At 46.1% G+C, this 25584-nt stretch overlaps 1 protein-coding gene across 1 annotated transcript in view; it reads left to right on the forward strand.

Annotated features, from left to right (window-relative positions):
• Nucleotides 1-2946: 2946 nt before the first annotated feature.
• Nucleotides 2947-25584, forward strand: part of LOC135224427 (FAS-associated factor 1-like) — a gene marked incomplete in the record, with an annotated part of 195290 nt that continues 172652 nt past the window's right edge. The window contains 1 exon segment of the mRNA XM_064263419.1: nt 2947-3104. Coding sequence (XP_064119489.1) covers nt 2991-3104 — 114 coding nt within the window.

Genomic DNA, 25584 nt, shown 5'->3' on the forward strand with positions numbered 1-25584 from the left:
TAGTGCCCCTTGTGTAGTGGAGGGTGCGTCAGATCGGCCTCATTTCGCCTCTAGGCCGGGACCTCTGCTTGACTCCAGGTTACAGGGAAGGAGAGCATGTCTTTGAAAGCCGAAGGAGGGTTACGAGGAACCCCCACCGATCTGACGTGCCTTCGGCAGTAATCTGATGACGCTACCCAGACTGCCAAGGAGCGTGCGCGTGCACGTCTCTCAAGGAGTGCTTTTCTTCATCGGAGGCTTACCCTCCCTGGCGTAAGGGGTGGAGCTCTCATTCAGTGTCACGCCCGCGGAAAAGGAGCATTTGTGATCGGGACGCTTCACGTCCAAGTTGTTCACCAGAACGTCAATCTTCGCCTGATAGTGTCTTCGCAGCTTTTCCGCCGCAGAAGAGGTGTAGAGTCTTCGGACGTTGACTCTTTCGAGCGCACCCAGCGCTCCAGAGTGCGTGAAGAGGCATTCCTGTGAGAAAGGAGAAGGCGTCCACCCCTCGCCACTCGCCTTCTCACAGGATCAGCCCCTCCCCAGAAAAGGAGGCTTCACCGACCCAGAGGATTCTTCGAACGTTGCAGCAGCAACTTGCAGATGTTCTTGCTTCAAGAGAGACGCTTCCTCGTCGTCGCAGGAAGGATGACAGACTACCAGTGAAGAAGACTAGACGGTCTCCCTCTCCTTCTCCTCGCTCGTGTCCCTCTAGAGTTCGTACTGCTCCCCAGCGGCTCTCTAGAGGAGGTGATGAGCTTGTTTCTCGCTCTCAGGAAGCGGTATTACCCGCTCTTACGGAACAGGTGCAGCGTGAACCTGACGTTCAGGACGGACGTCAGGCGCGAGTGGCCAGATGCACCCAGAGAGTGCACCTGTGGACGCTAAGCACACTCCAGTGGACGCCGAGCGCACTTCAGCGAAAGTCAAACGCGCGCCAGTGGACGCCAAGCGCGCGCCAGCGGACGCCAAACGTGCGCCAGCGGACGCCAAACGTGCGCCAGTGGACCGCCAGAAGCGGCGCTGCCGAGACGTGGTGAGATTTTATTGGGGACTCGCCAAACGCGCGCCAGTGGACGCCAGCCCCGCACCCACCCACAGCGTGGAAGCTCAGGTGGATGCGGAAGCAGTACCTATTCGCCGCCCTCTCTTTTTAGAGGATTCTCCAGCTCAAGAGTCAGCGGTTCATTCGACTTCACAACGTTCCGCTTTGGTATCATCTTTACTTCCTCCTACTTCTCCTGTATCGGAAGAGGAAGTTAATGACGCTTCAGTCGAAGCTGACGTGGAGCAGCAGTTAGCTCCTGTCTCTACAGACTACAAAGTCCTGACTGTCTTCTTCAATCTGAGTTTGGGGACACCTTTTATCCTGAAGCTCCGCTCACTCCTCCCTATCAACTTTCTTCCTCCAAAGCTACCAAGGTCTCGGGCTTTGTGAAGATGAAGAAGTCACTTTCCACGAAGAGAGCGCTACGCAAAGTCCATGATTGGATGGAGAGAAGGAAAGCTTCAGGTAAAATGTCGTTCGCTCTTCCGCCTTCAAGACTCAGCGGGAAAGCGGGCATGTGGTACGAGACGGGAGAAACGTCGGTATTAGACTTCCAGCTTCAGCTCAGGGGGACTTTGGGAGCATCGTAGATGCCTACAGAAGGGCCCTCCTGTCCTTGTCGAAAGTCGCTGGGTCCCATAGCGAATTGGACTTTCACCTCAAAGGCCTCTTCAGGACGGAGGTTTTCAACTTTCTTGATTGGTGTCTTGGAGTACTAGATCCAGGTCCAGGAGTTCCGATTCCATTAGTCTGGGGGAGCTGTCCAGTGTATTGTCATGCATGGACAAGGCTGTCAGGGATGGTTCAGAGGAGTTGACGACTCATTTCTGCACGGGGCTCTTAAAGAAGAGATCCCTCTTCTGTAACTTTGCAGCAAAATCTGTCTCACCATCGCAAAAGGCAGATTTGCTCTTCGCTCCGTTTTCGGACCATCTCTTCCCTCAGACTATGGTAAAGGACACGCTGCCAGCCTTCAAGAAAAAGCAACACAAGATCTACTAGCACAGTCATCGAGGTACAGTACAATGACTTTGGATAATAAATTCTTACAATTTGAAAATAAGGTGCTCAGAAGAATATTAAGAATTAATTGTAGGGATGGAATATCAAATAGCAGAAGTATAGAAAGGTCATATGTATAGAAGCCAGAATAGTATGAGATACACCTGGGTGGGTTGCCCTTGGTAGAAGAGGTAAAGGTAGGCCAAAGGAGACATGGTTAAGGACAGTGAGGTGGGAAGTAGGAGATAAGTGTTGGGAGAGATCTTGAGGAGTTGCCCAGGATAAGATGAGGTGGCGTAAGTTCATCGAGGCCCTATGGATTCCCGTGGGTGCCACAGGAAATGATTGGTTGATTGGTTTATTCATGCACTGCATCTGGTTAGTTTAGGGCCACACCATATAACTTTTTTTTCTTTGAGTGTCGTGCAATGGCTATGCTATTTTATAATTTATAAAAATGTTTTTTACTTACAGAAGATTAAAAGTAAATTTACTCTATATTACTGTAGTTTCTTATAAAAGTAGAATTGTTCCTTTCTTGAATTAATTAATGATACTGAACTTACACTTGAGAAATAATTTAGAAATCTCATGACACATTTAATCTCATGAATTAAAAAGAAAACTTGTTACATAGAGTTGATGGTAGTTGTGTTGATGGATTTTCAATATTTTCAGTTTATTTTGATTGTTTTAATGTATCAAGGCACCAAATTTATAGCTTCCAAAATTGTTTGTTTTAAAAGTAAAAATTTACTTTGTAATTCATTCTGTAGAGTCATATATGAATAATAGAAAGCCCTATTTAATCCTGTATAGGGACTCCAGAGTAACCAAGGAATTTCTGACATTATGTATCTGGCTTAACTTTCATCAGAAGTGTATATGAATTTCTTATTTTAAGATATAAATACGTATATTTTAGGCATGCTCTGGTATTGAAGATGTGGGTGAGGCTTTTATGCATTTGGAAGCAGCCAACTGGAACATGTTGGAGGCTCTGCAGATGGTGATGCCTCAGGAGGCAACTCCTGCCATACCTGCACCATTACCACCTCTACAGTCTATATCACAGGTTAGTAGTTTAGTGATTCCATTTGAACATATACACACTTTAACTATTGAAATACACACCTTAAGTATTGAATTTAGTAATCAGATGACAAGATTTTTGATCAAATAAAACCAATCCTTTTATGAAATGTAGCCTGCCAAGCTAAGTTGGGGCTCTTTGGCCATTCAGCCATCAAGACATTGACAAGGAGGAGTTGCAGAGGTTGGACAGCAAGGAAAGGAGTGCCAGAAAATAAAGAAAATGAAGTACAAGTACTTAAATGTGGAGCTTGGAGACAACATCATATTTCACTAAGAAACAACAGAGAGGTTGAACAGCCAGATTGAAGAAAGGATGTGAGAATGGAGGAAAATTAAATGGATAAAAAATGATCAGTGCAGCTATTGCCTGTAGGGATGCTACATACACCTGTAGTAATGCATACAGTGCACCACTTGAGGTGCAACCAGGAATTTGAATATGAGTAATGTAATAAGAAGGAAAAGGTAAAAGTTTGGAATAAATCCTTATAACTATGTGACAGAATTAACGTATGTTGTGATGGACACTTCTGGCATCGGCAACCTCCTTAATCCTTACAAGTGTTGCAGTCTCCTGAGAGAGATTAAAAGTGATAAGCAAAATAGTTTTGGAATCTTCTCTTGCATACAAGCACAGAAGTCGTAAGAATTTAAGAGCAATACCTTCAAGTTATTGAATTGCAAATTAATGGTAGGTCTAGGAAAATTACAAACCAAAGAATGAAAAGTGGAAATGTGATAGATAATACTCTTTGAAAAGTGGAAACGTGATAGAAAATACACGAGGAATAAACATGCAAATTGAAGAGTTACAAGTTTGGTGTAATTGAAATGCAAATACCCATCAATATCATAACCAGTAAATGCACAAACAATATTTAGTCATGCAGGCTAAAATATATCTAGTATGTCCTGAAGTTTGCTAACCTGTATGCAAACTAACTTCCAAAGACAAGTGGTAACTAGCTAACCTTGCATTACCCAATTACAATCAACAGAAATGCATATTTGAAATATTTGCAGAACACAGAACAAATCTGGACAAGTGAACCTAAACCAAAAGGTGCATTGTTCTCTATAGAAAAGGTGCTTAGAATAATCTTCATGTCAACCAACAGCTAGAGCAGCCTAGTTACCAGTGAGGGTGAACTACCTGTCCAGATACCATTACTTCAGGTACTGAGAGAAAATAAATAAATAAAAATAAAACGAAAAAGAAGGCAGAAGTGTGAAAATTATTATTCAATGATCTGAAGTATTTCACATGATCTAAATGCTTTTAAGATGAATCCTGTAGGATCAAATGTACGGAATCATTCTTAGTAGTTATCTTCACAGCGATACAAAAAACAAAAAAACTGATCTGAATCCCTAGATCCTTGATATGCATGGGCAAAGATAACCACCACTCTTTTGTGTTTTAGACAAATGGCTGCAGGTTTGGGACAATAAGAAGGCCATTGGTGGGGGTTTTTTATAATTAAAGAAAGGAAGTGTGGTTAAGCCTTAAGAACCAGGCTAAAAAACGTAGCAGCAATCCAGGCCGGGAAACTTTGAAGTCTGCCTATTTAAGAAAAAAACTTTAATGGAAAGAGGAAGATATGCAAATGCACATGGTGTGAGGAAAAAATTCTCCCTACCTTCCACAAGAAGTTGAAAAAAGACTACAGCCCCTTGTGGGGCCTCTTACACAAGAATATCATAAATTTTACCAAGTTATACATGTTTTCTTCTAATAAGTAATTTTGTTTTATAATTTTACATATGTAACTTACCAAGTAAGTAAATGTAGCTGAAAGCTTCTTACCACAGCAGTCAAAAAATTAAAATTTTGTGGCGGCACCACCATCGCTAGTGTAGGTGAATAGGACCTGCCCACTTTCTGGAACAATGGGTACAAAACTGCAGAGAGAACCAATTCATTTGCTGCCGGCTCCTGACTAATATTGGTGGTCTTAGGCAGTCATCTTTCATCGTTTTTGGATATTTTTCCAGTATCTTTAGTGATGTTCTTGATTCTTTTTTGTGGTAGTTTACATAATTAGCTAGCACTTATGTCAGATTGAAGCTCTTCTAGCATCAGATATACAGTGCTCCCTGGTTTTACAGGTTTCACATTTCCGCGGTCCACTGTGTTGGGAATTTTTGTTGAAAACATTATTCACTTTTCCTTGTGGAACTTTAACTAATTTGTGGATTTTTTTCTATTGACCATACCTCTAAGATTATTACTAATTTGCTTTTTTGTACATGAACTTTCCTGTCAGATATATACTAAGCTTACGTCTCTGACGTCACGACAGAATTCAAAACTCGCGGCACACGCGACAGGTAGGTCAGGTGATCTACCCTACCCGCCGCTGGGTGGCGGGTGTATGAACCAATCCCACTTTCTAGTCAGATTTTCTCTGTCGCCGGTTTCGACTACACCTGTTGTCGTTACCTCCAGATAGTTTGATTCGTTTCTCGTTGCCTTGGATTGCTTTGGACTGACTTTTGGTGAAGTACCTGATCTTGTTGGCTTGGCATACGCGCATGTTGACCGTTATTGATTTTTATTTGGATTTTTCTTTGGATTTCAAGATGTCTGATGTAGAAGTTAAAAAAGTTTCTATGTTTAGAGTATGTTCTGTGAGTGAATGTAAGGTGAGGCTACCAAAAGCAGCGGTAGATCCTCACACTGTATGTCTGAAGTGTAGGGGGAATGAATGTTCTTTTGTTAACCCTTGTAATGAATGTGAGAAGTTGGATGAGGATGAATGGAAGTCTCTGTCTTCCTACTTAAGGAAGTTAGAGAAAGACAAGGTAAGAAAGGCTTCTTCTAGTAGTTCTAGTAAGTCTCGCGTTAGCGAGGAAGTAGATAATCCTGTCTTAGCAGTAGATCCTCCTCCTGTTTCAGCTCCTGCTCCCTGCTTCGAACCCGAAGACACGCCTACGGAAGTGGCCGCCATGAGAGCCACGATCCGCAGCATAGAGAGTAAGATCCGTTCTTTGCAAGGTAAGAGCGATAGTGCCAGTGACTTGTGCAGTGGAGGGTGCGTCTGACCGGCTCCTTAATGCTTCCAGGCCTAGACCTCTTCCAGACTCCCAGTCCCAGTGGAGGAGGAAAGTCAACAGCCGCAGGAAGGTTAAGGAGAACCCCCACCGGTCAGGCGTCCCCTCGGTAGATCCTGATGTACGTTCCCAGGCTTCCTTAGATCGCGCCAAGAAGGAAGTTTTGCGCCAGTGCTTCTCTTCTTCTTCGCCCTCTCCGACCGTTGAAGAGAGCCTGGAAGGCTCCTTGCACCCTTCCTTCCAGCCCGGAGTGCTTTTCAGAAGAGTCTGAGGTGGACATCAAAAAGCCCAGGAGGGCTCAGGAGTACTCTCCTTCTAGTAGGTTTTGAGCCTCGTCCCCGGTAGAGGAGTTTGTAAGATGTCCCGCTTGTATTCTTGCGGGCCTGCAGGCTCAGTTTCATACATTCAACTTACCTGTCAGATAATACATAGCTATCGACTCCGTCGTCCCGCCCCGACAGAAATTCGAATTTCGCGGCACGCTACAGGTAGGTCAGGATTGATCCTACCGGTCCTGCCAGCTGTGGGTGCAGGACTAGGAACCATTCCACCCGTTTTCTAATCAGATTCTCTCTGTCGCTGGGAATGTAAACATATGTTTACTTTCCCTCCTGATTTGATTTCGTGTTTCACCGCCATCGCTATTCTGGGCCAACTTTTACAGGGAAGTACTCGATCGGTGGTTCGGCATACGCTTTTAATAACTTTTTAATAACTTTTAATGAATTAACTTCGAAGTTTTCGAAGAATAGAGGATGTAACTACCGAAGTTTTTTCAGTAGACAATTACATAGTTTGCAAGAAAGGGAAATATAAATATTTATTCATTGATAAAGTGTAATAAATGTTAGAATTTGATTGAGGAAAATAAGGTAACTTCCTATTTGAGGAAGTCAGAAAAACATAGAACTAGATATGTGTTTTTTTTTTTTTTAGAAGCTTTAATAGCTCTCATTATGACGAGCAGTTTAGAATATTAACAGTACTAGTAGTGTAGTTTCCTCATCACCTTCTTACTTCACAGAAACTACAAATTCATTTGCAATTTGAAGATAAAGGAATGTAGCTCAAGATACGAGCTATTATAAGGTAAGAAGTGATTATAGTGTTCCCCATTGCAATAGAGGGTGCGTCTGATCGGCTCTTGTCTCGCTCCCAGGCCTAGACCTCTTCCAAGCTCACAGGCCCAGAGGAGAAGGAATGTCGAAAGCCTTACGGAGGTTACAGAGAATCCCCACCGATCAGGCCATCCCCGCCCCTCGGCAGGTTCTGTAGGACGTCCCAGACTGCCAGGGATAGCCATTGGAAAGGCATCCTAATTCAATGTCCCCTTATTATTAGCGTCTTGGACGAATAAGGACGAAATAGAAAACATTCAACGGCGTAGATTAAATGAAGATGCAAGATAATCTCGTCTGGCTATCGGAACCTCAGAAGAGACGGAGAAAGGAAGACATCATTCGATAACAGTTGCAGTAGAGGCATTGCCCTATCCGGGTTCGTCCCCCCGTACAGTTGGACGGGGGGGGCTCTATCCCATGGGGGTTTGAAATAGTTATTTCAATAAATTCCTCATCGGCACATGTATATGAAAATATATCTATTCTGAGAAGAACGAATTAGATATTAAAGAATATTTGTTGATCGAATGAATTATATGGATCTCGTTTAGTGATTACACATACAGTAAGTCCTCGGGTTACGCTGGTTCTCGACTTACGATGTTTCGTGGTTACGAACGCGCCCCCAATAAAAATATAAAAAATAATATTTTGCGTCGTTCCGTCTTACGCGGTTTAGCGTCGTAAGCAACGTAAACAAACGCGAACTAGTTCCAGCGCACGGCGGAAGGAAGAATACGCTTTGTGGGGGAGAGGACGGCGTCGCTTCGCTACGCTCAGTCCTCGCCCATACGCCATTTTGGTTGTTTACAACACTGTCCTCTCTCTCCCTCGTGTTGTATCGTTTTTGTAACTTTTTGCTCTTTGTTATGGCTCCCAAGCGCAAGGCGGACTCTTCTGATGGTAGTGCACGAAGAAAAGAAAGGCCATCACCATGGAAATTAAAGTGGACATTATAAAGCGATCTGAGAAGGGAGAAACGCCAACAAACATTGGCCGCTCGCTTGGCCTTAGCCGTTCGACCGTTGCTACCATTATCAAAGATAAAGAAAGCGCATCGTTGAACATGTGAAAGGATCTGCTCCTATGAAAGCGACAGTGATAACTAAGCAGCGTAGTGGTCTAATAATTGAAATGGAAAGGTTATTGGTGCTTTGGTTGGAAGACCAAAATCACGGCGTATCCCAGTCAGCCTTATGGTGATTCGCATCTCCAGTACTAGTATGTTCTGCCTCACCTCAAGAATATCTGCCTCAGCATCTCCAAGCACTTCTGGAGGTTCTTTTTCTCTTCACTAACCTCCCCCAGTCTCTCCAGCACCGCAGCTTCCTCTCCAGTGTGCAAGCCAATCAAACTAATAAAGGTAAGGAATTGTTCTCTCGTTGTTATTGATAGGTAATTTACATTAAATCATGTGGTATTTTTCAATGTTCCGACTTACGCTGAAATTCGTGTTACGATGCATCGTAAGAACGGATCAACGTCGTAACTCGAGGACCCCTGTATATATATAACGTTTAAGCTTCTAGCTCCTTTGGCATGAAGCTCCGGTAACGAGGCTCAATGCGCCTAAAGCGTCTGAAACAAGGCGCAAAGCACCTGAAGGGCCTGAATATAGGCGCAAAGCGCCTGAAGCACTATGAACCAGATCTCATCAAATGGAAATGGAAGTCCTTCTCATTCAGAAGAAAGGGAGGGCTATGTCGAAAATGGAAGTATTGTCGAAAATGGAAGTATTGTCGAATTCTAAGCCAGAACAAATGTACAAGAGATCGGAACCTTCCGCACACAGAACCTTCCGCACAAGCGGAACCTTCCAGAAGGCGGAAGATTCCAGATTCAAATAACCTTCCAGACGTACAGAACTTTCCAGGCGAGGATCGCCTTTTCAGATGCTCGGAACTTTCCAACAAGAAAAACTTTCCAAGCGCGATAAACGTCTGCTAGGATCCAGGAGTATTCTGATCACGATACTCCTCCCAGCGCCAGAGTATTCGGAACGCGATACTCCTGCCAGGCACCAGGAGTATTTCCGCGAGCACATCGATACTCCTCCCAGGCACCCAGGAGGGTATTCGGGACGTGATACTCCTACCAGGCGCCAGGAGTATTCCGATCACGATACTCCTCCTAGGAAAGCGATACTTCTCTGCCAGGCGCCAGGAGTATTCCGAGCACGATACTCCTCCCCAGGCGCCGAGGAGTATTCGGAGCGCGATACTACCTCCAGGCGCCAGGAGTATTCCGAGGACGAGAGTATTCAGATCGCGATACTCCTCCCCAGCGCCAGGAGTATTCTAGGCAAGATACTCCTGCTTAGCGCCAGGCACTTTCTCCTACAAGAAGAGCCTGACAACCGCCAAGAGTCCTCCAGGCGAAAGGTGAAAGACATTCGAGGCTTCTCCTGATAGGGACGGGAGTTGTCGCACAGGCGGCCGTCGCCCTTGTCAGGATTGTCTTAATGCAATAAAGGCAAGAGCAAGTTCGGCTTTTTCCAGGCAGGGACTCAAGATGTAGCACAGGCTGCCGTAGCCCTTGTCAGGTTAGAGTCGGTACTGCTCAAAAGGCCTTCACCTTTCGAAAGGAAGCGCTCTCCTCCGGTTGCTCAATCTTCTCCCAACTTGAGGAATGGAAGATAGAGCAGAATTGTGAGAATTAGTTCAGTATTAGTAAGAGGATATTAAATCATCCTCCTTCTAAAAAATAATGCAACCAACCATTTACAGAAAGAGGGGCAATCGTTTGGAAGTTGAACAAGATTCGTACGAGCTCTCATTCATTGATTAGAGGCTCTTCCAGATAAGAAAGGCGTAAAATACGGACTTATCTCCAAGATAATAAAAGCTGGAGAGATTCTCTTCGATCCTCGGTTGTCATTTGCGATCTCTTTCGACTAATACTCATTCGGGATTATTGACGAAAAGAACGAAGAGAGTAAGATTTCCATTCTTTCTCTGCATGTCGGAAAGGAAAGCATGTCGTAGAAGGCTTGCTGTATACGACTACTGAATGAACAAGTCATATACGCATACCATAGTTGCCTTTCTGGTTCGCTACGGATTTATCTATATCCTTACAGGATTTTCCTAGTAAGGACTTCGCTTAAAAGGTTTGTTACGACAATACCTACTCAGCTTCGGTATTTAACAAAGGTTGTTTGGCTTAAATTTGCATTATTGAGAGCTTTCTTAGACTCGAGAATAATTTTATTTTATATCCATTCATTGAAGGGAGTAACTGGCAACTCAGAATGAATGCAGCCAGGCAGTGAACGAGACGGCTGTAATTGTGAGCCAATCCAGTACCATCCGGTTCTCGGTCGTGAACCGTTGGTTACATCTCTCTCCTAAGGGATCGAATGCTTCACCGTATATTCCCCCTACAATCAGGGACTTAACCACGAATTGAGGGGTTTTTTAGGCAAACATGAATAACATCGTATTCGTTTTTGCTAAGGATCTTTCTCTGCCTCGGCGAGGAAAAGAAACTGTAGTAGAAAATTCACCTTAAGATAACGGTACGGTTTAAGCCTTATGCACCACACCGTGGTTAATTACAGAGTTCCTACTATCCTTACAAGAGTTTCCTAGATGAATGCTGTTTACCACAATGTGACGGTATTATAAATGATTTTAATTCGGCAGAGCACGATTTAACCTATTTGGAAACAGACACGGAACGTAACGATCCTTAACCAGGTTCGATGCGGGATTTTGCACGTCCGTTGAGAACCTTTTTGATCGACGATAATAACTGTTAACGTATGTTTAACATTTATTGGAAAGAGTTGTCAGACCCTGCGGAAAGTATTCACAGATCTCTTCGCAAGGCAGAGATGAACGAGCTTCTTATAGATTGCTTCCGTTTCCTCGAAACAAGAGAGGTAGCAAGATACGCCATCTTTAATTTAAATAGGGAATAAACTTTAGTCTTTTTTCCCCCTAGTTATATATTCTTAACAGATATTAAAATAAATGGCGGCAAAGGAAGAAGATGAATGCATCATTTTGGCAATAAAAGGTTGGATTCACAGAGGTCACGTTCTTCTTTCAGCATGTGTCGGAAGGTTTTTCAAGAGAATAGAGATTTTATTGGAATCTATTATAAATATTGGACCTGAAAAACCTATCCACTCTGAGTCTATCTGCGTGCAGACTGACCGGAGTAAATATTGAATGAGAGGATTTTTCAAGGGAAGCTTGATAATTCTTTAAATATGTTAAAGACATAGAGTTGCTGCAGATCGTGCTAGATGGAAAGGGGAAATTGTCCTCGTTCCGATACCTCTGTGAACCACATAATGGTTTTATACATTCAACTTCCCTGCCAGATATATACTTAGCTATAGACTCCGTCGTCTCCGACAGAATTTCAAATTTCGCGGCACACGCTACCGTAGGTCAGGTGATCTACCGCCCTGCCCTGGGTGGCAGGACTAGGAACCATCCCCGTTTTCTAATCAGAATTCTTCTGTCGCCCGGACCATCAACATTGTTGTTTGGTTCCTCTCAATTGGTTTTTCTTTTTTCACCGGCAATTGATCTTCTTGACCGACTTTTGGCGACGTATCTGGATTGTTGGATTGGCATACGCTTTGTGGACTGTTTTTGTGGACTTGATTTTGGAATTTTCTTTAATAATGTCTGACTCTGGAATGGTTGTGAGACGTTGTGTGAATGTAGGCTGTAAGGTGAGGTTGCCGAAAGCTTCGGTAGACCCTCACACGGTATGCAAGGGATGCAGGAGTATGAATGTTCTTTTACTAATACTTGTAAGGAATGTGAGAACTTGAGTGAGAACGAATGGAAGAATCTAACTAATTATTTAAAAAAGTTAGAGAGAGAAAGAGTGAGGAAGGCTTCTCATAGAAGTTTAAGTAGTTCTAGATCTGAACTAATTCCAAGCTTGTGGACTTCCCCAAGGGTAAGTATTGCTACTTCTCCTTCCATTGCAGCCCCTTCTCCTATTGCAGAACCTGTAGATCCAGCAAAAGAACTTGCGGATCTAAAAGCAGCCTTCAAGTTGATGGAAAACAAAATGGCTGCCATACAAGGTAAGGCTAGTGATTTTTCAGTGGACAGTGATATGAGTGTACCCCAGTGTAGTGGAGGGGGCATCTGGTCGGTCTCAGCAACGCTCCTAGGTCTAGACCTCTTCAAGCTCACATGCCCAGAGGAGAAGGAATGCCGAAAGCCGAAAGGAGGTTGTGGAGAATCCCCCCCCCACCGATCAGGTGTCCCTTCGGCGGTTTCTGTGACACCCCAGACTGCAAGGATGCTATTGTAAAAGCGTCCTGCGTGAGTCCGTTTTTCTCATCGGGATCTTCATCACCGAGACGTGATTGGAGAGATTCAGATCGATCTCGGCCTCTCAAGAGGAGTTGGAAGGCTCCGTCTATTGACTCGAGCCCAGAAAAAACTTCCCTGAGGAGTCTCCCGGGAGGGAGTGAAGAATAAGGCAAGAAGAGCCATTCTTTCAACCAGAGTGAGAAGGAGGCAGGAGGTGGAGGCTATGGACTCCTCCCCATCCTCCTTCCCCTCCTCCCGAAGAGGATAAAGAGGAGGCTACGAAGAGGTTCATGATGGCGATGCAGGAACAGATTTCGTCTTTTGTTTTAGGAGTCCTGTCAAAGGAGCCTCCTAGAAGGGAAAGACACTTCCCTTCCTATTAAAAGATCCTCCAGACGTATGGAGGTATTTTGCCGCAGGATCGATACTCCTACTCGAGGTGAGGTTTCCCGGTACGAACCTGGATGAACCGATCAGACGTCTGGCAACCGGACAGGAGTGAGGAGTCCACCCAGGAGGCAGGAGCCAAGAGCCAGGAGTGAGGAGTCAACCAGGAGGCAGGAGCCCAGAGCCAGAGTTGTAGAGGCATCCAGGCAGGAGGCAGGAGCCAGGAGGCAAGAGCCAGGAGGCAGGAGGCAGGAGTTCCAAGAGGCAGGAGCCAGGAGCCAAGAGGCAGGAGGCAGGAGTCAGGAGTCAGGAGTCAGGAGGCAGGAGCCAGGAGTCCCGGAGTCAGGAGGCAGGAGTCCGGAGTCAGGAGGGCAGGAGTCAGGAGTCAGGAGGCAGGAGTCAGGAGCCAGGAGGCAGGAGTCAGGAGGCAAGAGTCAAGAGCCAGGAGGCAAGAGTCGGGGACTTCGTTCCTGGAGGTTATGACTCTTCTCCAAATAGGAGCTCCTCTCCTTCAGAACATAGGAGGTCTTGGAAGGACTCTCCCTCCAAACGAAACTGAACTTTCTCCTTCGTCTGATCGAGGGTTAGACGAGTTGTCTGATGACGAACCTCCTGCTAATGAGGGACTATCTAGTTATAAAGTCTTAGCCTCATTATTACTTCAAGAATTTGGAGATTCTCTTAGTCCCGGCGGCTCCTCCTTCTCCTCGTTCGCTCTTTTCGAGCTCGGCTACGGCAAAATCGTCGGCCTTTTTAAAATGAAGCCTGCAATATCTATGAAGAAGGCACTCCATTCTTTAGATTCTTGGATGGACAAGAAGAAGGAGTTAGGAAAGACGGTATTCTGCATGCCTCCTTCCAGATTACACGGAAAGAGAGGTATTTGGTATGGACAGGAGAGACTATGGGTCTTTCTCTACCTGCCTCTGCAGATGCCGACTTTTTCCAATTTAGTGGAGGCCTCTAGACGTCACTCCTTAGGATCGGTGACAAAGATCGACGTGGGAAGCCACACAGAGTTGAACCACCCTTTCTAAAGGGACTTTTTGTCACTTTAGAGGTGTTCAACTTTCTGGATTGGTCACATCGGAGTTCTGGCCAACAAATCTAAGGATCCGGAGTTTCTGAAAAACCCAGAAATTCTCCATAGCGTCCTGTCCTGCATGGACAAGGCAGTACAGGACGGTTCGGGTGAAGTGGCTTCCCTTTTTGGTGCTGGTCTCCTGAAAAAGAGATCAGTTTATGGATCCCTATTATCGAAAGAAAGGGGTTTCTCCGAGCCAGAGGACTGCCTTACTGTTCGCCCCTCTATCGGATCATCTGTTTCCTTCTCAGTTGGTGAAGGATATACTCGCTCGCTAACTGAGAAGGCGACACAAGACCTTCTAACGCAAATTGTCCAAGAAAGGACGCCCTGTAGTGTCGACGATTAAGAAGGACTTCTCGTCCTCCTCAGCAGCCCTTTCGTGGAGGTGCAGCGGCTGCGTCCCCCTGCCAGAAAGAAGAGCTCTTGATAAGAGAGGAAGGTCTTCATTTAGGCCTTCAGAAATCCAAGTGACTTGTTGCTCCTCCAAGCACCAGTGGGCGCCAGACTCCTGAACTTTGCAGGAGTATGGGCAAAAAGGGGAGCCGACCCTTGGTCGTGTCGGTCCTTAAGAAGGGATATGAATCCCTTCGACAACAGCCCTCCCCTAACATCTACGCCTCGGGAACTGTCAGCGAGGTACAGAGACCCGTTAATGGAGAAAGACTCTCCTTCAAATGGTGGAGCAAATGTGGGAAAAAGAGGCCATCGAACTTGTGCAGGATCCACACTCCCCGCCCCTGGGATTTTTACAATCGCCTTTTTCTAGTACCAAAGGCATCGGGGGTGGAGGCCAGTTCTGGACGTAAGCGCTCTGAATCGCTTCGTACAGAAAAAGAAGTTTTCGCATGGAAACGTTCGCCTCAGTAATGTCGGCTCTTCGTCCAGGAGATTGGATGGTCTCTCTGGACTTGCAAGACGCATATTTCCACGTTCCCATTCACCATTTGTCAAAGAAATATCTTCGCTTTGTAATGGGAGACAAGATCTTTCAGTTTAGGGCTCTGTGCTTCGGTCTGTCTACAGCTCCACAAGTATTCACCAACCTGATGGCGAATGTGGCAAGATGGCTTCACCTAGATGGAATAAACATCTCCCTCTACTTGGACGACTGGCTGATCAGGGCCAAGTCGGAGATTCAGTGCTTGGAGGACTTAGAAGTAACAAGGAACATGATAGATTCGCTAGGATTGCTCGTCAACCTCGAGAAGTCACAACTGATCCCCAGCCAGAACTTGGTCTATCTGGGGATTCAGATGGATTCTCGGGGTTTTCGAGTATATCCTTCGCGAGAAAGAATCGCTCGAGGTTTGTCGAGAATCTCGAGCTTCTTAGAGAGAAAGAACAGCTCAGCGAGGGATTACCTGAGCCTTTTAGGGACCCTGTCCTCACTGGAAAATTTGTTCTTCTCGCTGGGGAGACTTCACCTTCGCCCTCTTCAGTTTTTCCTCAAGAGGTGTGGAGTTGGAAGACGGGTCAACTCTCGGACATCTTCCAACTTCCACAAGTAAAAGAATCATCTGAAGTGGTGGATCCCTCCGCGTTCAAAAGAACGAGGGGCGTATCGCTTGCTCTGCGAACCCAGACCAAGTGTTATTTACCGACGCTTCGGAGTCGGGATGGGGAGCGACGCTAGGAGCAAGGGAGGTGTCAGGCACCTGGACAAAAGGAACAGGTGTCCTGGCACATCAATTGCAAGGAACTTGTGGCCATACACCTAGCCTTAAAGTTCTTCGAAGAGATAGTCAGAGACGGGGTGATACAGATAAACTCGAACAAAACACCACGGCTCTGGCTTACATACGCAAGCAAGGAGGCACGCACTCTTTCTCCCTCTATCAGTTTAACAAGACACCTGTTAACCTGGGACGGAAGAAAGAGGCATAACTCTCCTCACAAGGTTTGTTCAAGGGATCAAGAATGTGAGAGCGGACAGACTTGAGCAGGAGGGAAATCAGGTCCTTCCCACAGAATGGATCTACACGAAGAAGTGTGTCGAAGTCTTTGGTCCCTGTGGGGGAGACCTCACATAGACCTGTTTGCGACGTTCCTCTCCAAACGAATAGAGATCTTTTGCTCTCTAGTGGAAGATCCGAGAGCCTTCCGCAATAGACGCGTTTCTCATGGATTGGTCGGGTGTGACGCATACGCCTTTCCCCCGTTCAAATCCTGGGGAAGTGCTCAGGAAGTTCGTAGCTTCGAAGAGCACGAAGTTAACGCTAATAGCCCATTTTTGGCCAGCCCAGGAATGGTTCACGGAGGTACTGGAGTGGATAGTGGACTTCCCCAGATCGCTTCCAAACAGAACCCGATCTACTCAGACAACCCCACTTCGAGAGGTTTCATCACAACCTCCCAGGTCTCGCTCTGACTGCCTTTCGACTATCGAAAGACTTGTCAGAGCGAGAGGCTTTTCTCGCAAGGCTGCGGGCTCTATCGAGGGATTACCTGAGCCTTTTAGGGACCCTGTCCTCACTGGAAAAGTTCTTCTCGCTGGGGAGACTTCAACCTTCGCCCTCTTCAGTTTTCCATCAAAGAGGTGTGAGTTGGAAGACGGGTCAACTCTCGGACATCTTCCAACTTCCACAAGAAGTAAAAGATCATCTGAAGTGTGGATCCCTCCGCTTCAAAAGAACGAGGGCGTATCGCTTTGCTCTGCAGAACCCGACCAAGTGTTTATTTACCGCCGCTTCGGAGTCGGATGGGGAGCGACGCTAGGAGCAAGGGAGGTGTCAGGCACCTGGACAAAGGAACAGGTGTCCTGGCACATCAATTGCAAGGAACTTGTGGCCATACACCTAGCCTTAAAGTTCTTCGAAGAGATAGTCAGAGACGGGGTGATACAGATAAACTCGGAAACAACACCACGGCTCTGGCTTACATACAGCAAGCAAGGAGGCACGCACTCTTTCTCCCTCTATCAGTTTAACAGACACCCTGTTAACCTGGACGGAAGAAAGAGGCATAACTCTCCTCACAAAGGTTTGTTCAAGGGATCAAGAATGTGAGAGCGGACAGACTGAGCAGGAGAAATCAGGTCCTTCCCACAGAATGGACTATACACGAAGAAGTGTGTCGAAGTCTTTGGTCCCTGTGGGGGAGACCTCACATAGACCTGTTTGCGACGTTCCTCTCCAAACGAATAGAAGATCTTTTGCTCTCTAGTGGAAGATCCGAGAGCCTTCGCAATAGACGCGTTTCTCATGGATTGGTCGGGTGTGGACGCATACGCCTTTCCCCCGTTCAAATCCTGGGGGAAGTGCTCAGGAAGTTCGTAGCTTCGAAGAGCACGAAGTTAACGCTAATAGCCCCATTTTGGCCAGCCCAGGAATGGTGTTCACGGATGGTACTGGAGTGGATAGTGGACTTCCCCAGATCGCTTCCAAACAGAACCCTATCTACTCAGACAACCCACCCACGTAGAGGTTTCATCACAACCTCCCAGGTCTCGCTCTGACTGCCTTTCGACTATCGAAAGACTTGTCAGAGCGAGAGGCCTTTTCTCGCAAGGCTGCGGGCTCTATCGCTAGAGCCCGCAGAGCTTCGACGAGAAGAGTATACCAGTCAAGTGGGAAGTCTTTAGGAGGTGGTGTAAGGGTCAGAAGCTGTCCTCCTCTAGTACCTCTATAGTGAATATTGCCGATTTCCTCCTCTTTCTGAGAGAGGAATCACACCTATCTGTCTCGACAATAAAGGGATACAGAAGCATGCTGTCTTCAGTATTCAGGAATCGAGGCCTGGACATTGCTAGCAACAAAGATCTACACGATCTAATTAGATCTTTTGAGACTTCTAAAGCAGCTACTCCTAGAACACCTAGTTGGAATCTAGACGTGGTCCTGAAATTCCTTTCATCGGATAAATTCGAGCCTTTACATCTGGCTTCCTTCCGCGACGTCACTAGGAAATGCTTGTTCCTGGTGGCTCTCGCTACGCCAAGCGGACGAGCAATTACACGCTCTGGATTCCACGGTGGGGTTTCAAAGAGATGCTGCATCTGTTCTTTCCAGACAATGTTTCTGGCAAAGAATGAAAACCCGTCAAAACCGTGGCCCAGAAGTTTTGAGGTAAAAGGCCTATCTAACCTTGTAGGCAGAGAGATAGAGAGATCTCTCTGTCCAGTGAGAGCTCTTAAATATTATTTAGAGAGGAGAGACAGATGGGAGCTTGTCAACAAGGTCTTTGGTGTGCGGTGAAGAACCCCAAAAGACTCATGTCCAAGAACGCCTTGGCTTTCTTTGTGAGAAGCGTTATTACGGACGCTCACAAGAACTGCTCGGAGGAATCCTTCGGTCTTCTAAAGGTCAAGACTCATGAAGTGAGGGCAGTAGCAACATCTTTGGCGTTCCAAAAGAATATGTCTCTAAAGAATATCATTGAGACTACATATTGGAGGTGCAATTCAGTGTTTGCATCTCATTATCTGAAGGATGTGAGAGTGACCTATGAGAAGTGCTTCTCATTAGGTCCTTTTGTATCAGCAGATACAGTACTGGGTCTTGGAGCAAAGACTGATCCTTAATTTTGTGTTTTTTATCGTACACAAACCCTCTTGTCAGATATGTGCTTGGTTTTCTATTAGCAAGCTCACTACTGTCGCACGGGAGCATAGTGTCATTGCTGGTAGGGGATCAAGGGTATGTATGGCTAGTAGGGGAGTACAAAATTTTTTTTTTTTTTGTATATTTTGTATTGAAAGTGTAATTAGTTTTCGAGTTTTGGTTGTTTGTAAGGAGTTTCGGGGATAACTCCTTACAATCTTAGAACTAACATGGATGTTAGGATCAGGTGATCGTGGGATCGGTTTTGTGCTCCTTGAACAAGGTGTATTGTCATGTTAGTAGGAATAGCACCCAATGACCAAAGGCCTTTAGGCTCTGCCGAGGTAAGTGGATAAGACCCCATTGGCAGACCCACAAGAACTCTTAGCCAGAGATCAATATCTCGCTGAGGCTCTTGAGGCTAAGCAGACTCCAAGGCAGTAGCCGCGAAGTCTTCAGCCTAATAAGGTAGGAACCAAGGAAGGTTTATTAATACCTACAACATATGTTGTTTACCTGTCTATTTCAGTAGTTAGCTGTCTCTTACCCACACCAATGGGTGCTAATCAGCTAAGTTATATATCTGGCAGGGAAGTTGAATGTATAAAAATGATGATATTGTCATGTTACAATAAAGTTTTTATACATACTTACCTGACAGATATATACGATTAATGGCCCACCCAGCCTCCCCGCAGGAGACAGGTGGAAGAGAAGAATTCTGATTAGAAAACGGGGATGGTTCCTAGTCCTGCCACCCAGGGCAGGGCGGTAGATCACCTGACCTACCGGTAGCGTGTGCCGCGAAATTTGAAATTCTGTCGGAGACGACGGAGTCTATAGCTAAGTATATATCTGTCAGGTAAGTATGTATAAAACTTTATTGTATCATGACAATATCATTTTTCTTCCCTTTCAGAGGGAAGAATCACCTTGGTATTTTATGCTATCAATGAACACAGTAAAAAGATATACTCTGTCTCGACAAAGAATATTAGAGATAGTAGAGAATTAAGATCTTCGGGATCTTATACAATACCTCTATACGATAAGAGTAAGAGATCTTATACTTAGAATGGAATCCTAATTTGGGCCTCAGATTCCTGTTCCGACAAGATGGAACTGCTCCTAATCAAATGTTTCTCTTGGTCCTAAACGATCAAAAGGACAAGTGAAATTTTTGGCTTTAGAATCTGGAATCAAATTTCTATGAAGACTCGGCAATGGGTTCTGGCCAGCATAGTATGTTTGGCAAAAGAGCTCAAAGCCTTTTTATTCCTGGATCAACGCTTTCAGATAGAGGTTTTCGTTGTCCGGGTAATGTATTGACATTGTCATCTACAGAAGACAAGGTTTAAACGTTTACTGACAGAGTCTTTGGAACGCGAATGAGGGCTCAAACTACTTCCCAAAAGGGTCAGAGAGATACATTTAAGAGCTAGAAATCAGGAGTCCTACCAATTTCAGCTCAGAATCTTTTTAAGCTTCCAGGCTCCTTCCCCTTCCTTCGGGCAAGGATAGGGAAGCTTCTGCAACGACTCATCAACATTTAGGAGGAGAACTCGTTAGCAACGGAAGTATTCAATAAGGATCCTCCTCGGAGGAAGGACGTTGTCTCTCGGACTTTTAGATCTCCTATCGTCTACTGGATGTAGCTGACTAAATTTTGATGAATGTTGCAGGAGCAATTAGACTCTTTGGTAGGAGTACTTTCTAAAGAGCCTACTCGTAAAAAGGATGACAGGCTTCCGATTAAGAGATCCAAATACCGATCTTCTGTCGGGCGCGACGAACCCTACAGGGGAGTCGCACAAGCGCCATCTCTGGGGGGAGCGGTGCGTTAGGCAGGCGAGACGTGGGAAAGGAAGTAACTCCTGCCAAGCGTCTGGCGCCAACTAGGAGCCAGGCGCCAAGTAGGCGCAAAGAGCCTGACTTTACTGTAGATCGTTCTAGGCCCAGATCTTCATCCAAGCAACAAGAGCCAACTGGAGAAGAGAGAACTCCTGATAGGAGTATAGCGCCCGCTAAGCGCAATATACTTGCCATTCGAAAGGCGCATTCCATGAGCGATACTCCTACCAGCCACAGGAGTATTCGGAACTAGATGCGCCTTCCATAGGTCAGGAGTATTTTGGGAAGAGATACTCCTGCCAGGCGCCTTGAGTACTCTGACCTCGATACTCCTCCCAGGCGCCAGGAGTATTCTAGACTTTTTACTCCTACCAGGCGCCAGGAGTATTCGAAGCGCGATGTGCCTACCAAGCGCCAGGAGTATTCTGAGCTTAATACTCCTAACAGGCGCCAGGAGTATTTGGAGCGAGATGCGCCTTCCAGACTTGGCAGGTAGTATTCGAGGAGTGTTACGACTGTCAGGCGCCAGGAGTATTCCAAACAGGATACTCCTCGCGCCAGGCGCAAGCCAGGCGCTAGGCTTCATCCAGATGAGATCCAGTTCAAAGAAAGTCCTAGTCTTCTTTGAAACAATGGTAATCTCTAAAGCACTTCATAAGTGACTTGATGATACCTTCAAACAGCTGAGAATTTAAAAGCTCATGAAGTGCGAGCTTTTGCAAGTTCTTGTTCTTTTCGTAACAATATGTCAGGAAGACATATTAGCTTTAACATATGAGAGTGCAACTATGTGTTGACTGCTCATTACACGAAGGACTTCAAGTTAACCTACGGGAGATCCTTCTCTCTTGGTTTATACGTACAGCGGATACGTTTGCTGGGGATAAGGAGCCGACACTGATCCTTTAATAATGAGTTGAATTTATTTTAACTTAGTGATTTTTTTTTTTGAGGTTTGAAAGGAGTTTGGGGGATAACTCTTTTTCAATTTTAGCGTGAACCCTCATGTTAGGAACAGGTGATCGGGATCGGTGTTGCGCTCCTTAGTTATGCCAATAGGCATAGGCATGTTGTCATATAAGCGGATTAGCACCCATTGACAAATGCCAATTAGGCTCGACCGAGTAAGTGGATAAGACCCCATCGGTAGACCCACAAGAACTCTTGGCCACAGATCACTATCTTGCTAAGGCTCTTGAGACGAAGCAGACTCCTATGCAATAGCTAGGAAGTCGACCCTTCGTCTAGAAACACAGAGGAACCAAGGTCTATAAATACCTACAACACATGTTGTTTACCTGTCTAGTCAGGAGCTAGCTGTCTCTTGCCCTCCACCAAAGGGTGTCAATCAGCTATGTATATATCTGACAGGTAAGTTGAATGTATGAAAATGATATTGTTATGATACAATAACGTTTCATACATACTTACCTGGCAGATATATACGATTGAAGACCCACCCAGCCTCCCGGCAGGAGACAGGTGGAAGAGAGAATCTGATTAGAAAACGGGAATGGTTCCTAGTCCTGCCACCCAGCGGCAGGCCGGTAGATCACCTGACCTACCTGTAGCGTGTGCCGCGAAATTCGAATTTCTGTCGGGGACGACGGAGTCGATAGCTATGTATATATCTGCCAGGTAAGTATGTATGAAACTTTATTGTATCATAACAATATCATATTTCGGCTCTTGCTGGCTCCTTGGCAGGAGGCTCTCGTCGGGAAAAGGACGTCTCACTCCCCGTCAAGAAGTCTAGACGCCCCCCTCCTGGTTTACGCTATCCGTCGGAGACTGCACTCTCTCCTGAACCAGTGGATCGAGTGAGGCGCTCTTCCTCTGGCAGGCTCCCTTCATCTTCCAGGCGCCAATCGCCCAGTAGGCGCTCTCCTGGCGGCATCCTGTCTCCCGCGGAGCAGGACAAAGCTCTCGTAGGCGCTCTTTGAAGGATAAGCGCACGTCTTCAGTGTCGCGCCCAATACCGGATAGATGTCAGTCTCCCGATAAGAGAGCCTCCCCCAGCAGAAGCTCTTCTCGAGACAGGCTCTCTCCTTTTGTCAGGCGTCTAGAGCCTGGTAGGCACTACTCTCCAGGTAGCTGCTCTCCCACTGACAAGCACTCTTATCTGGACAGGAGTCTAGATCAAGTTAGGCGCTACTCCCCTAGTAGGCGCTATTCGCCAGTCAGTCTCCTGTCAGGCGCAAAGAGCCTGAAAGGTGCCTCTCTCCTGGTAGGCGAGATTTTCCTGATTCCAACGCTTCTTGATCCAGGCGCATGGAGCCTGGCAGACGCCTGTCTCCTAGTAGGCGCTCTCCTCCAGGGATTCGCACTCCTCTTGGTAGGCGCCAAGAGCCTAGCAGGCGCTCCTCTCTGATCAGGCGCACTTCTCCAAGCAGCTGCTCTCCTCTTGACAGACGCATAGAGCCTGGTAGGCGCTCTTCTCCTAGCAGGCGCTCCCCCTCGGGCAGCCGCTTTTTTCTTGACAGACGCCAAGAACACGGAGAACTCCCTCATCGGAGTAGGAAGGATTCCTCTGATAGGCGCTCTCCCGAAGCTTTGGCTTCACCTGATAGGCGCCAGACTTCTGCCAGACACTCCTCCCAGGATAGGCGCACTTCTTTGGAGAAGGCCGCCTACGCTCATAAGGATGTTGGGAGGTTCTTCTTTAGAAGAAGAGCAGGAAGCTTCGGACGAGGATTTGCACAAGGATTCTTCTGTCTCGTCTTACAAGATTCTGACAGAACTCCTCCTTCAGGAGTTTGGAGATGCTCTTACCCCTGTCGCTCCGCCTTCGCCTCTCTCCTTGTTCTCAACCTCAAAGAAGACGAAGGTTTCGTCCTGTGTCAGAATGAAACCAACCATCTCCATGAAGAAAGCTCTGAGAGGTTTTGGCAAATGGCTTCTTTCTAAGGAGGAAAAAGGGAAAACTGTTTTTTCTTTCCCTTCTTCCAAACTTACGGGGAAGCTTGGATTCTGGTATGAATCTGGAGAGCCCTTAGGCCTGGGTCTTCCCTCGTCTGCAGACGCGGACTTCTCTTCACTGGTGGATTCCTCTCGACGCTCGGCCCTCTTGTCTGCTAAGACTACATGGGGATGAACGAGCTAGACCACCTGTTGAAGGGAATGTTCAGAGTCTTGGAAGTCTTCAACTTCCTTGACTGGTCGTTAGGGGTCTTAGCGAAAAGGACTCAGAACCTGAATTCCCTTTTGCCCGAGGATCTCAATAGTGTCCTGACGTGTATGGACAAGGCAGTGAGAGATGGTTCTAGCGAAGTAGCTTCTCTGTTTGGAGCTGGGGTTATTAAGAAAAGAGCTGTGTTCTGCTCTTTTCTGACTAAGTCCCTCTCTCATGCGCTGAGAGCTTCTCTTCTATATTCGCAGCTTTCGCCTCTTCTCTTCCCTAAGAAGATAATACAGGACATCTCAGGCGCTCTCTCTGCTAAGGCGACCCAGGATATGCTGGCCCAGTCGGCTCAGAAACCTCGACCGACCTTCCAGACGAAAGCTAAGAAAGAGACTCCAGCTAGACAGGAGCCCTTTCGAGGGGGCCCTCCTTCTAGAGCCTCTACCTCGAGAGGAACAAGATCTTTTAAGAGAGGAAGATCCTTCTCATGCTCTGTCAGGGCGAAAAAATAGGATAGAAGTCCTCCAGACATCAGTAGGTGCCAGACTGCTAAGATTTGCAGAAGTCTGGGCACGGAAAGGGGCGGACAACTGGTCCCTCTCGATTGTCCAAAAAGGATACCTCATTCCCTTCACAGCAAGACCACCTTTGACGACGACTCCGAGGGAGTTTGTGGCCAAGTACAGAGATCCCATCATGAGCCAAGCCCTTACTCTGGCGGTAGAGCAAATGCTAGAGAAGGAGGCGATAGAGCTAGTGAGCGACCCATGTTCAGCGGGTTTTTACGACCGCCTTTTCCTAGTTCCAAAAGCCTCAGGAGGATGGAGACCGGTTCTGGATGTAAGCGCCCTGAATTTCTTTGTGGAAAAGAGAAAGTTCGCCATGGAGACGACATCTTCAGTGTTGGCGAAGCGCAATCAATATCTATACTATGGGAAGGAGAATAATGTTTTTAAGTTGTCAAAAATTTTAGGAGCAAATGGGATTTTTAACATGACTGGCTTGTTTGGATTTCTTTTTAACAGTGGTATTTTAGATAAACTGTAATGCTTGTGTGCTCCGTGCTTTTATTCTTGTTGAAGTGGTGTATGTGTATGTGTGTGTGTTTTTTTTTAAATAATTACCAGTATCTTTTATCATATGTATGTATGTGTGTAATGTATGTATGTATGTATGTATGTATGTATGTATATGTATATATATGTATATATATATATGTGTATAATAGTATGTAGTATGTATATATGTGTTTGTGTGTGTTTGTATATGTATGTTTTTTTTTTATAATTTTCTGTTTAATTGTTATTATTGAAATTTATAGGGTCTTTATATATAGTTCGGCATCAATGACCTAGTTGTCGCGATGCTAGATTAATATAGTAACAATCCATCAATCAATCAATGTTGGCGGCTCTTCGTCCAGGGGACTGGATGGTGTCCCTAGATCTTCAGGATGTTACTTCCATGTGCCTATCCATCCTTCTTCACGGAAGTATCTCAGGTTCATGATGGGAGGAAGGATATTCCAATTCAGGGCCTTGTGCTTCGGCCTCTCGACAGCCCCTCAGGTTTTCACAGGGCTAATGAAAAATGTAGCACAGTGGCTACATTTGGAGGGAGTGAGGGTATCCCTCTATTTGGACGATTGGCTTATCAGAGCCAAGTCACAAGAAAGATGTCTGGAGGACCTACAAAAGACCCTTTTCATGGCAAGTTCTCTGGGACTTATAGTGAACTTCCGGAAGTCTCGGTTAATCCCCAGTCAAGATCGTATCTATCTGGGGATTCGGATGGTTTCTCTGGATTTTCGGGCATATCCGTCACCAGAAAGGATAGCCCGATGCTCCGAGAAAGTCGCAACCTTTCTAGAGAAAGATGCATGCACAGTGAGGGAGAGGATGCGTCTGTTGGGGACACTCTCCTCGTTGGAGCAATTCCTTCCTTTAGGAAGGTTACACCTCAGACCTCTCCAGTTCTTTCTGCACCGGAACTGGCATTGTCTTTCACAGAACC

This window comes from Macrobrachium nipponense, chromosome 20 (assembly GCF_015104395.2).
Source record: "Macrobrachium nipponense isolate FS-2020 chromosome 20, ASM1510439v2, whole genome shotgun sequence".
Classification (NCBI taxonomy): domain Eukaryota; kingdom Metazoa; phylum Arthropoda; class Malacostraca; order Decapoda; family Palaemonidae; genus Macrobrachium; species Macrobrachium nipponense.